Source organism: Salvia hispanica, chromosome 3 (genome assembly GCF_023119035.1).
Source record: "Salvia hispanica cultivar TCC Black 2014 chromosome 3, UniMelb_Shisp_WGS_1.0, whole genome shotgun sequence".
Taxonomy (NCBI): domain Eukaryota; kingdom Viridiplantae; phylum Streptophyta; class Magnoliopsida; order Lamiales; family Lamiaceae; genus Salvia; species Salvia hispanica.
In genome coordinates, this window is record NC_062967.1 from 27,366,392 (window position 1) to 27,379,146 (window position 12,755).

Genomic DNA, 12,755 nt, shown 5'->3' on the forward strand with positions numbered 1-12,755 from the left:
GTTCTTTGCTACCATCATATTTTATGTTTGTGAGGGGTGGAGTTTTTATGTTTGTGAGGGGTGGAGTAGGGAATGGTGTAGGAAGAGTAGCTTAAATGTAGACTTGATTTAGATTAATATTCTCACATTCAATACATTAAAATTACCTTTGAAAAATTGTTATGTATTTTTAAATAATTAAAACCTGAAAAATCGAAATATAACGTGTATTTACCGATTATTAATCTTATAAAAAATAAAGAATTTTGAGAGACATGTTTCCTCTGAAATCCAAAAGGAAATCCCCATTTTTCTGGTTTCACAAAACCAAATCCCTAACTCTCTCTCTTTCTCTCTCCTTTTCTTCTCCGGCGAGAATTTGCCGTTCGACCACCAAACGCAGCTGTCCGACGGAGAACTCAAGCCGCCCACACATGACGATTCCAACAGCCGCCGTCTAACCCAACCGCGCGGCAGCACAGTCGCGCCTCCCTTTCGGACGACGCCTAACCATCACTTCTCGCCCTCAGCTCGGTTCAGCGACTCCACGCTACAAGAGTACCTCCCTACTCGCTCAACCCAGCATCTTTTCCCTCTTTTATTTGATTTATTTATTTATTTTATCTGCCAAATTTCTCTCCGTTGCTTAATGTTCGAATCTACATGAGATGGAAAAGTTTGTGTGCTTTTTAGCTTGAGTTTAGTGTTGTACTTTGAAAATTAGCTATCTGTTATCCACAAATTTCCACTTATCAGTTGAGAAATAGTAGCAAACAGTGATGCTGTGAAGTGGTATGAAGGCATGCGAATGAATGTGTTGATTGGAATGTGATGAATCTAGTGAATTGTAGTTTTTTTGTGGATAAGATATCAGATTTGAGGTGATGCGCCTAATTGCTCCCCTCGGTGCAGACTTCCTATAAAAATGAAGGGTAAATACGCTATGCTGCACAAGTTGATGAAGCAAAAGTTCATATTGTGAGTTTTCTCCCTACTGACTTCCATCGATTCCACAAGCTTCTTTTGTTGTGTTTTTTGAATTGTAAGCATCCTTCACTAATGATTAAAAGCCTGAATCTTGAAACTCTTGTTTTTGCTATCTCCTCAGATTTTTTTTGCTTTCCATGTTGAGCTGTTTTCTCCTTCCTTGCCGGTCTTTTCACTCTGGTCCATTGAATTTATGAGTTTTCTGTGGGGATAGACTAATATTTTGAAGGTCATCACTGGGTTCCTAACCATTTATATGTTTTTTTTCTTGTTTGGCTACAGGTATTACAACGCGTAAAAGCTACAACGTTTTGCACTGGAAAATCGGTGGATGGAATTATCTGTGAGTTCTCTTGCATGCTTAAATTGCTAAAAATCATGCTTGCTGGAAATTACTTAGCAAATCATTTCTTGCTTCAACGTTTCGATAATTCTAGGATAAGGAATCTAGGACGCCGTGCAGGATTGGTGACAGATCAACGAGCGACGTTGTTGTAAGGATTAGAACACAGGAAGGGCGTGATGATTGGATATACTGTCATTCGCATATTCTTGTAGATAAATGCAAGTATTTTGCTGACCGATTATCTGACAGTTGGCCGACATGCCAGATTCTTGACTCGCGTAATTGTGTTGAGGTTTATTGTGAAGAATCCGATTTTGACCATTATATTGTCATTCTTAGACTTTTCTATATCACCTCAGATGTGACTGTGGCAGATATAGGCAGTGTTAAGAATGCTCTTGGCATTTTGAGAGTTGCGATTCATCTGGTATGCCCCCAAATTGTTTCCACGTGTGTAGGCTATTTGGAAGCAGTCCCTTGGGATGAATCTGAGGAAGAAGAGATTTTGAAAGTTATTCCTGGAATGGGATCCCAAGCAGAAGTGGTACTTGCTCGTTTGCAGCCAGTCAATCCTTTGGCTGTTGTTAAGATTTTCATATCAGCCATCCAATTTGCCACATCTTCTCCACCGTCTTCAATGAATGATCTGAAGGTGTCATCTCAGGAGCAGCTTGAGTACCTGCTGACCGAGGATGATGACGCTCCTCTGTTAACTGCTGACGATGAAATCAAAATGGAAGCGAAGTTATGCGTCAACAAATTACTAATGAGATTCGTTAACCTTGTGGATTCTTTGGTTGGTGATCTCCAAGAATCAATGGCTGAAGCAGGGAAGATTGAGTTGTTCCAGGCCTATTTAAATGATTTATCATGGGCTTCTCAAATAGTAACAAAGTTGGAAATCTCTAGTGATTTTGTTCTCACCTGGGTGGAGACATCTGTAAAGATAGTGAAAGTTGCTGAGGAAGCGTGTCGAGAAAGTTCACTACATGTACAGGTGAAAGTTCTTGAGATCGCTGTCAAAGTGTTGGAAGCTATAGGGTACGGAACTCTCATTTTGCCAACTGTGAAGCGCCTTCAAATGGTCAAAGTCTGGCTTCCATTCGTTAGACTCGTGAAGCCCTCAGTTGACTCCCTCGCTTCTGATGACGACAATGACATGCTTTTGAAATCCAACGACGAGCTTTGGCAATCATTGGAATCAGCGTTTGTGTCAATGATCCTCGCATTGCCATCATCAGACCAAGCAGAAATCTTGACAGAGTGGTTTGAAAATAAACAGATCCGCTACCCGGACTTGACTGAAGCATTTGAAGTGTGGTGCTACAGATCGAAAGTTGCCAAGCGAAGGCTGGCATTGCACGATGGAAACGACCTAACTCCTAACAGAGTATGATGAGTCCGGCTTTTCTCGATGAATTGCATCAGTCTTCTAGTAAGATTGACAATTGACAATTCAACAGCAGTGTGTACTAATTCATGTAGATAAGGTGTGTGTTTCAGTGTAATTTTTACTCTACATAGTTTTGATGCATTAAGTTCTGAGGATTATTTAAATTATTTGACAGTACTACTTTCTAATGGATGTTTGTCATGATTGGACAAAAATAGCATCAAGAATTCCCATGCAAGAAAGTAAAACAAAGCCATTCCATAAAACCATTATTTATTCTTCTATACCACCCAACAATACATCTGGTCTCAACAAAATCACTATACAAACCCCCAATCAAGAAATATACTACTAACCATAATGCATCAACTCCTTTTTCCCTATATTGCTAGTAATAAACAAAATCATTCCCTTGAGCAGAAGCCTCAACGCTTCTGCTGGAGATAAAGCTTTGGTTGGAGAGGCTCTCACAATGCTGGAGCCCCAACGTGAGCGACACACCGTTCCTCGAATAGGGTTGTTGGAACTGCTCGATCCCCACAATCGGATCATACAATCCGAAGAAATTCGCAGGCGTCCCAGTTATGGTAGTAACGTGTTGGCTCTCCACTTCAGACACAATCATCAATGGGGAACGCGACACTTCAGCATTTCGCGGTTTCTTTGAGCTCCTCATCCACTCTGTGGCGACGCTGTCCATTTCTGATGATCCGATGAGGCTGAATCCCGCGCTGTTGTTGGCGTTCGAACTTATGTTTTCGTCCACCAAACCCTCGTTTTCGTGCTCAATCTTGGGTGTCTGCTGCTGGGCCTTCATCTCCTCCGCGTACATCTCCTCCACCATCGGCTTCCAGAGGCGAACGCGGGCGTTGATGAACCAGTTAGACACCTGACTTCTAGTAAGTCCTGCCTGCTTGGCAAGCATGACCTTGTCCGAATCTTTAGGATAACTACACAATCAAGAATCATATTTAGAAAAAACAATGATATGAAAAGAAAAGATGGATGAAAGAATGTTTATGTATACGGGTGGAGGAAGTGTTGGAAGAGCCAAGCGCGAAGAACGCAGACAGATTTCTCGGGCAAGCCTCTCTGAGGTCGCCATGGACTGTTGATTTGGAAGGTGGACGCCTCCATTTTCGGCCCTGAGTTAGTGGTTCGACGTCGGATTTGCTGCATTATTGCATCTTTGAGGGAGCGGAACTGCTTTGAGATTGTTTCCAGTGGCGAAGCAGTGTAGGTTTTGGCACATCCCACGCCGGCTGCTTCCTCCAACCAACTTATCACCTTCTGCATTTGCTCTTCGTATTGCTTGTACTTTTGCTCAACCTGCAATTTTCTCCATCATTTTCTACTTCTACGAAATATTTATTCAAGGGGAGTTGTTTTCTGAGTGATACCATAAATCGATAAAACATACTCCCCCTGACCCATAAACATAAACACTTTGGAATAACACGGGTTTTAATGTCCGATTGATAAAGTGTGAGAGAAATATAGAAAGAAAAACTGATTGGAGTGTTGTTAGTTGAGAATGAAACTGAACTTATTTGAAAAAAAAAAGTAACCAAAAATGGAAGTGGATATTTTTACAGAACAAACAAAAATGAAAAAAATGTTTATCTTTATGGAACACAAGGAGTATGATTTACTTTTTGAAGGATAAGATGGTTAAATAAGCTCAAAATCAATAATTATGTCGAAGTAAATGGTTGATTGTTAACGAAAGATAATCCTTAAATCAAATTAAAAGAAGATTAAAACCTCGGAAGTTTGATCAAATTAAGATCACTCATAATTTAAATATTAGTTGAAAAAATCATGAAGTTTAGATTTGTTTACGGCGAACAAATCCATCCAATCATTTACATGTAATATATTGTTGGTGTTTTTCAGCCAAGAGACTTCATTTTTTCTATGAATACACATCATTGAGCTCACTAGCAGTGAATCCCACCCATGATTTCCCGACTACCATGCCAAATACAATTTCATAAAAAAAAACTACCAAAAGTTTGGACTTGTTTGCAATTATCTTAGAGCCAAATATTCAAAACGTGTAAAATATTGTTACTGTTATGTTTTTCAACCAAACGACATCGTTTTCTGTATGAATCAACAACTTCATATGATTTCCTGACTACCATATCAGATCCAATTTCATCAAAAATTTCAACATCGGATAATTGCAAACAAATCCAAACCGGAAGTTTTTCAAGGTGATTTACGAAATTGAAAAACGAACTAGAATTTGAACGAACTTCATGATTTATCCGACAATTTATCCTTCAAAATATAAAGCACTTTTACCTCATGGAGCATATCAACAAGCTTGGCTCTCTTCATCTGAATTTCTTGTTTCTCCGCCGTAGTAAGCTCAGCCCCACCTTTACCACAGCCGTCTCCGGCCACCGCCTCCGCATCATTCCTCAGCTTCCCATCATCCTCTCTACCTGATTCCCCACCCTTCTCACCCTCCTTCCTCACATTCACAACCTCATCAAGAAGCTGCTGCGCCGCCTTCAAATACTTGCAGCTCAGCGCCGCCTTCTCCGCTCCCCCGAAAACCCTAACTCTCTCTGGCACCGCCGCGTGCTTCTCATCCGAGGAGAGGCTCAGGGAGAGTCCCCGCTTCATCTCACGCGCCGCCACACCGCCGCTGCTGTAGTCAATCTGAGAGTTGGCGGCGGAGGGCGGCGCCGGAAGGTGGTGGTGCTGGTTTAGAATAAGGGTTTGTAAAACGTCGCCGTTTCCTTGCATTTCTGTGTCGCCGTGAAAAAACTTCGCCATGGAGAAAAAAAAAAGACTTAATTTTGAATTGTTGGGATTAAATTGACCTTGAATTCAGTTACATTTCTTCATCATTCTTACAAAGAATCCAACTTTTTTTCAGACTGACAAAGATGTGTGTTTTAGATAGATTGAAAACAAAAGTGTGTCAGAAGATTCATACAGACAGACAGCTGAAAAACGAGGAAACGTCTACTTCTCACTCAAAATTCTTCTATTGCAATATTTGAAAAGAAAATGAAATTAAAGTTGTGATAATATATGTGGAAGAAGATGATCTGAGATGGGGTGGGGGCTCTTCATTATTGATTTCTCTTTTTTATTTTTATTATTTTAATATTATCTCTAGATATTATTCTTGGTTTTTTTCTGTGGTGGAGAAAAAAGTTTCACATATAAAGCCACAAAGCATTTTAAATGCCAATTAAAATCGATGGACCAACTACCCAAAATATTTGATCAAGCATAAAATTTTAAAAATAAAATAAAATTTAACCTTCAATAAAAGTGAATAAGTGAGTAATCGATAAATAAATTAATTTCTATTGTTAGTTAATACAGAATAAAGTTTACATAGATTAGCCGAGCCAAAAAAGCAAATTAGCTTAGAGGTATAGAACATAGATAGACATAGGCTAATGTTTTTCTTTTTTCAAGTAATTAAATTAAATTTGGGATAAGGAGCCACCTTTATTTCAAGGTTAGTTGAAAAATGGAGACCCCATCTGCACGTTCATTGGTCAATAACTTTTAATAACCAATTGGAAATGTGGTCCATCAAACCAATTAATAACGTTTGGACATACATGTCTTTTAATTTTACAAATATAAATTAATTAATATTAATTTACTAACATATAGTAAAAGTTTAGTGTTCACAGTTGAACATGTATAGCATATTTACTATTTACCTTAGGATCTCACACAAAATAGTTCATCTTTTTTCAAAATTCTACACATTCTAGATCAAGAACAATAATTATCTTCAGTTATCTATCAAAGAAAAAGAAAAGCATGTCCTTTTTTATTAGATTTGCCACCCAATTAAAATAAAGTACGAGTAGTTCATTATACGACGATATAAATATTAAAAACTTTTTTATAATTAATTTCTTCAAAAAATTGAACGACTCCACACTTCCCTAATTCTCCCATGAAGGCCGACACCCTTTAACATTTTCGTTTCTTTAATGTATAATTAATATAGAATAATTTTATTCATGTAATCGTTAACATGTTACGAAACAATCTGAAGATGAATCTCAATTTGCAACATAATTTGCATAGATTTATTACATACTTTTGGAAGCATGAATACTTATGCCCTCATCAATTGCTGCATGCTTTTGTTAGTTTGTACCTCAAGCACCTTATTTAAGCACCAAAAAGATCTTATATATTAATATTATTAAATGACATTACCAGCAAACTGTATACGTATAAACTATATAGTTATATTTGGAATCTTGATATTATGATAACATTGTCAAAATCAGCACCCACTGAGGTCCATTTAGGCTGCATTATGTGTCTTGGCAATATCTAATAGGAGTACTATTTTTTAATAGCACGCCTTATCATTGTTAATTGGTCTTATAATTATTTTTAGCATTTAATCTTCAATTTATTTGTTCTGCTAATTTTGATAAATTTAATTTTTAACATTAAATTTAATATTTCAGTGGTAAAAGTAGACATTAACTAAAGAAAGTGCCTATCTAAGACAATATATAAAATCTAAAATAAAATCCAATAGCATACGATCAAAAATAAAATCAAACACATATGAATGGAGCAACCATTTGGCCAATCCCGTACCGGCATTGACCGTTGGGGCAAGGGTTAGTCCTCTAGCTATCGGCAGGAGGGATACCTTGGAAACCTAAAAAAATCAAACAACTTGTAAGTAACAATCATTTTTAAAAAATTAACCCTGTTATGTTTTGTTATTTCTATACTATACCTTTGCATTTATAAGTTTATAAATAAGCTTAGCAAAGGACCTATAAATCGAAATTAACTTATATAATCACATAAAAACTTGATCAAACTTTCTTTCTAAAACCTCAGCCTAGCCGATTGCCCAAAACAAACTAACCCTAGCTATCATATTATTCATGTATAAATATTCTTGGAAATTTCTATAATTTTGGTATGTATAGTCTTTATTAGCACGAACATTGGATGGTCCAAACCCTAGTCTAGATACTTCTTTTCGTGCAATAAAGCCATCTATATGTGTATAGTAGTAATTGATGAACATCATTGGCTCTCTTGTTCCATGAATTAAATCACAGCAATCCCCACTTATATTTATTTCTTTTCAATCGAATTAAATTGCTTGAAACGTCCAATTTTGTGCGACTCCTTCATGCATATTTTGCCCTTCATTTAAGTTGGAACAATAAGAAAATTAGAGGGTTTCGAATTAATTAGTACTAGTAGGGATTGCAACTGGCCACATGGTGCGGCCACCCTAATTAGAATTTGATAAATATTGACATCTGATTATTAAGTTTTAGTTAAGGGTTGCTCAATTCTAGCTAATTAAGAAATAATTAATCCTAAGAATATAGATTAGTTAACGATTTAGGGATTTATCAAGAGATTAGGGTTAATGAAGAGGTTTAGGGTCGGCTACACAAGCTTGGATCCCCTGCTGTGGAAGAATCACAGCAGGGGATGTTGTTCCTCACATCCCAATTTTTTAAATTTTTTCTTTTTTTTGTTTAAGTGTTATATTTTAAGTTTAAAAAATTGAGATGTGAGGAACATCATCCCCTGCCGTGATTCTTCCACAGCAGGGGATCCATACCCTCCGCTACACCCAAACTTTTGGCTCTTTCCGGTCATTAAAATATTCAACTACATTTTTCTCTCTACTTACTCCAACTAACAACTCCTCCTAAAGTCTCGTGTCACTAAAAAACATGGACATCTTGAATGAGACGAGGGAGTAGATCAATGATACTTCTATTGCATAATATAGTTCGATTTTCCATTACAAAAATCAAGCAAGAAAAAAGAGAGTGGTTATGAGATCTATTGTTAATATTTTAAAAAGTAATTTATGTGCATTCAATCAAATTGATCGTGCTATGTTGGGATTATATTAGTAAAAGACAACTTATTACTTAAATTGTGTGATTTATGTCCTTCTTGTCTTTGGAACATTCTGTTGAGGGACTCGACACAACTTCTCTGGCTTAACTTGTATTTATCTTATTTTTGGCAGTGTGTTTCTCTTTCTCATTAAAAAAGCTACATGTGTGGTAGTTGAAAAAAATAGTATATATTCACATTAATTTGTAAATTTAGTAAAAAAAAAATTACTTACAATCTTTTGATTAAAATATCAAATTTCAATTTTCGCAATTTGAGTACCCTCATTTATGAATACTAAGAACTCAAAAATTGTGTTACAATCACAATATCTAAAACTCGTACAAAATTAATTACTACTATATAAGAACACGACAGTTTATACAACATATTTTGTTCTTAATTAGTAGCATTATAAGTTAATATACTCTTTTATTAATTAATCGAGTTCCTCTATTCTTGTAGTTTGCATTAATTTTTTGTGACTTTATTTCTTTCATATACTTACTTACAATTGTAGTAGTTATTTTAGTTGTTGTGTAACGGTGTACTCCCTTTGTTCTATTATTAATTTCCAATTATTTAGCACAAATTTTGTAGAGAAATTAATTGAACTAGTATTAAATAATAGTATTAAGTTTAACTTTATCTTAAAATGAAATATACTCCCTTTGTCCACAAATAGGACTCCTGATTCATTTTTACTATAAATGATAATAGAGTCTCACATTCCACTAATTCATTCTACCCTCATTTTATTTAAAACTAACCTATACAAGTAAGACTTATATTCCACTAACTTTTTTTTTCATCCAATTTTCTTAATACTCCCTCCGTCTCAAATTTATAATCACATTTTGCCATAAAAGTCCGTCCCACATTTATAGTCACATTTAGAATTTTCCATATTTGGACAATAAAATTTTACTCCATTATTCATTAAAATTACACCCAAATGCCATTATCTACATTAAAATAAATCAAAACAAAAATAAAAAACTAAAAAGTCAAAAAGGGACTCACCTTCAACCAACTCACTTCATTTATTACACACTCCATCATCTCACTTCATTCGTTACACACTCCATCATCTCACTCCACCATCTCATTTCATTTATTACACACTCCACTTCTCACTTCATTAATTACACACTCTACCAATTCCTTAAAACTCATGCCATAACTAAATATGACTATAAATCTGGGACGAAAAGAGTATTTCATAAAATTCATATCATCAAAAAATAAAACTCCTAATAACATATGGAGGAAGTAATAATGAGACAGCCTAGATGTTAAACTCAAAACCCTAAATTAGAGAGGGCAATTAATTAAGGATAAGCTGAATATGGGCCCACACAAAGCATATAGGAAAAGGAATCCTCACAAATGGGTCCCACAGAAGGCCACGATGGGCACAAGATTCGCCGGCCACGGGACCTACACCTTCAATTCTTTCTTCTCTGATTTTATCAGATGTAGCTACCAGCCAATCACAGGGGCCCACGTGGAAGTTGAGAAAATGATGAAAGCCTAGAGGAGGTGCGGGGCCCAGCACCTTGCATATTGATTGTGACTCGTGTCGGCAGGACACGTGTCGAGTGGTGTAGCAGCACGAGGTAGGAAAATAGCCATACAACGCAATTGGCAGCGTGGAGCTGTGGTGACTATGAGATCACGGGTTTAAATCCCGCCACCCACTGAAAGACTTTCGGCTTTAATCCGCAAACCCGGTCGAGTAGGATTAGTCGGATTCCGCCAAAAAGGCGGGTTCGATACACCTGTGGTTAAAACCAAAAAAGAAAGAAAGAGAGATTAATTAAAAATAATTGAAATATTATTAATTAATAAAATGAAACTTAGTACTTCCTCCGTCCTTGAAAATTTGTCACTTATTTTCATTTTCGTCAGTCCCTAAAAATTTGTCACTTTTCATTTTTACCATTTTTGGTAGTGGACCCCATATTCAACTAACTTATTTCCACTCACATTTTATTATAAAACTAATAATATAAAAGTAGGACTCACATGCCACTAACTTTTTCACTTTTTATTACATTTCTTAAAATCGGTGTCGGGTCAAATGGTGACAAATTATGGAGGACAGAGGGAGTACTTATTTAGAAAAATTACTACAATAATAAAAAAAGTTATATATCTATTTTTTATGGTTGAAAAGAATTTTAAAAATGAAATGAAATACAAATAGTGTCACGTGTATATTATATTAATAGATTATTTACTTCCTTTATCATTGTATATATAGTCTTTACAATTCTTTAGTAGTAATCCCTCCGTCCGGCATTAGAAGTCCCGGTAAGACATTTTCATAAAAAGTGAAATAAAAATATTATAAAATAAAACACTAAAAAACACATCCAAAGAATAAAGCAAATTATAATATAAATGGATCCCATATTCCATTATCACACACTCAAACATTTCTTAAAACCCGCACCTAGCTCAACTGGAATTCTTAATATCGGACGAAGGGAGTACTATTTACCGCATTATGCTTTCTATCATTACTGAGGCAGTGACTACGGGAAATATCAATGACAACTTCACTAAACCCATACCTTCAAATGCAAAAAATGAATATCTAGAATCAAAATATGCCATGCATCACAACAAATCTTAACTACATCAAATTGTTGGATTCAATTCTTAAATCTCAAGAGGTCCATTTGTTTTCGAAGCTAAGTGTGTTTAGTGAACAGGCCCAACTTAATGTAGGCCCTTTATAGGAGTTGCACCCACAAATGATTCAAAGCCCACTAAGAATTATTCTAACAGGCCCATTAAAAGCCCATTATGAATAATTCTAACAGGCCCGTTATGAATATATGTCTTAATGAGTTATGTATCGATTGATAGATTTTATCATTCAAATCATCAAATGTAACCTGATAAAATTTTCAAATTTTAGTAGAGGCTATGAGTGTTACATTGTGAGATTGTTTTGCCACTTTTCAAACGTCATATTTGAAATTTCAGAGTGAAATCATGCTTGATTTTCAATCCTACCCTTGTCTTAGGTTAGAAAATTAATAAAAACTTGAGAATCGAAGGCAATGTCTTAAAGTTAGAACCATTTATTTATCAATTAAATATTGATTATTTGAATCTATAACGCCATAATTAGAATATCTTGATTTTTTTAATTTCAAATTTTATATAAATATTAATTGGGATTCATTACATAACAGACATTTTTATGTTAAATCAATATTCTATTAAATAGTAAATGTAATAGTAGAATTTGGTGGGGTTCGAAAGGTTTAAATAGAATATTCGAAATGCATTAACATCATAGTGATTAAGATGGCAAAATTGGTGCTACTTTTTGGATGATAAAAATAGGCCATTTTCCAATTGTGTGGATGATATAAGAGGCCGTGCACATGCTTATACTTCTCTTTCATTCCATTTATTGGAGTGACTTTCATAGAGTTCTTCTTAATTAACTAATTAAGTGTGTGTATATATGTATCAAAGTGGTTTTGTATAAACTCTCCTTATAATAGCATAAATTACCATTTTCTATCTTTGTTTATTATCAATAGTTTGGTAGTGGACGACGTGAGATTCAATACAAAGTTTGTAAAGTATAAAAGTGTCTTGAGAGATAAAATGATTGAAGATTTGAATGTATCATGGTGCAAAATAAGATTCACCTTATTAGAGAAATAAAAACATATAAAAAATTCAATCATTTTTTGTATAATTTGCAACTATAGGACGTGATATATAAAATATATAATCATATATTAATGTATATGTAATTGAGGGAATATTTTTTTAGTCCGCGAATATTGTCACGGTATCAATTTTGGTTTGCAACATTAGAAAACATCCTCTAAATTCTATTAAGTTTGATGAATATTGTCACAGTATCAATTTTGGTTTGCAACATTAGAAAATATCCTCTTAATTCTATTAAGTTTGATGTAATAGTATCATTTAAGCTACTTTTCACCGTTTCAAACTCACCCTCAAACCCATGAAGCACATTTATTCCTAGTTCGTTCAAATGGTTTCCAAATAGAGTGATGCTAACACATTATGGCTGGCCATAATCAGATTTTTAATTGAAAATTGAGCCCATTTTAATGAAATTTAATGCACTTAGATACTATCAAAATTTCCAGGACTATT

The 12,755-nt window shown here is 35.1% G+C and overlaps 2 protein-coding genes across 3 annotated transcripts; one reads left to right on the plus strand and one right to left on the minus strand.

Moving 5' to 3' along the window:
- Positions 1–259: 259 nt before the first annotated feature.
- On the plus strand, positions 260–2,893 carry LOC125214904 (BTB/POZ domain-containing protein At3g05675-like). Of its 2 annotated transcripts, XM_048116124.1 has the most exons (5): positions 262–537; positions 892–957; positions 1,249–1,309; positions 1,430–1,604; positions 1,771–2,893. In XM_048116124.1, the coding sequence occupies exon 5, from the start codon at positions 1,836–1,838 to the stop codon at positions 2,706–2,708; it is 873 nt and encodes a 290-aa protein (XP_047972081.1). In that variant the 5' UTR covers positions 262–537; positions 892–957; positions 1,249–1,309; positions 1,430–1,604; positions 1,771–1,835; the 3' UTR covers positions 2,709–2,893. The 2 variants fall into 2 exon arrangements, with proteins under 2 accessions (XP_047972080.1, XP_047972081.1); XM_048116123.1 differs by having other exon boundaries at positions 260–537; positions 1,404–2,893.
- A 68-nt stretch (positions 2,894–2,961) lies between these two features.
- On the minus strand, positions 2,962–5,755 carry LOC125214903 (BEL1-like homeodomain protein 1). Its single transcript, XM_048116122.1, has 3 exons — positions 5,016–5,755; positions 3,733–4,034; positions 2,962–3,655 (listed from the first exon to the last, which is right to left on the minus strand). Exons 1-3 carry the CDS (start codon positions 5,493–5,495, stop codon positions 3,094–3,096), a joined length of 1,344 nt encoding a protein of 447 aa, XP_047972079.1. The 5' UTR covers positions 5,496–5,755; the 3' UTR covers positions 2,962–3,093.
- Positions 5,756–12,755: the final 7,000 nt, after the last annotated feature.

Excerpts from the sequence above, each read along its gene's own strand:
- LOC125214903 (XM_048116122.1), bottom strand. The coding sequence starts at position 5,495 with ATGGCGAAGTTTTTTCACGGCGACACAGAAATGCAAGGAAACGGCGAC. Across the intron at positions 4,035-5,015 it reads TTGTTGATATGCTCCATGAG|GTTGAGCAAAAGTACAAGCA; the intron begins GTAAAAGTGCTT and ends AGAAAATTGCAG. Across the intron at positions 3,656-3,732 it reads TTCCAACACTTCCTCCACCC|TTATCCTAAAGATTCGGACA; the intron begins GTATACATAAAC and ends TTGATTGTGTAG.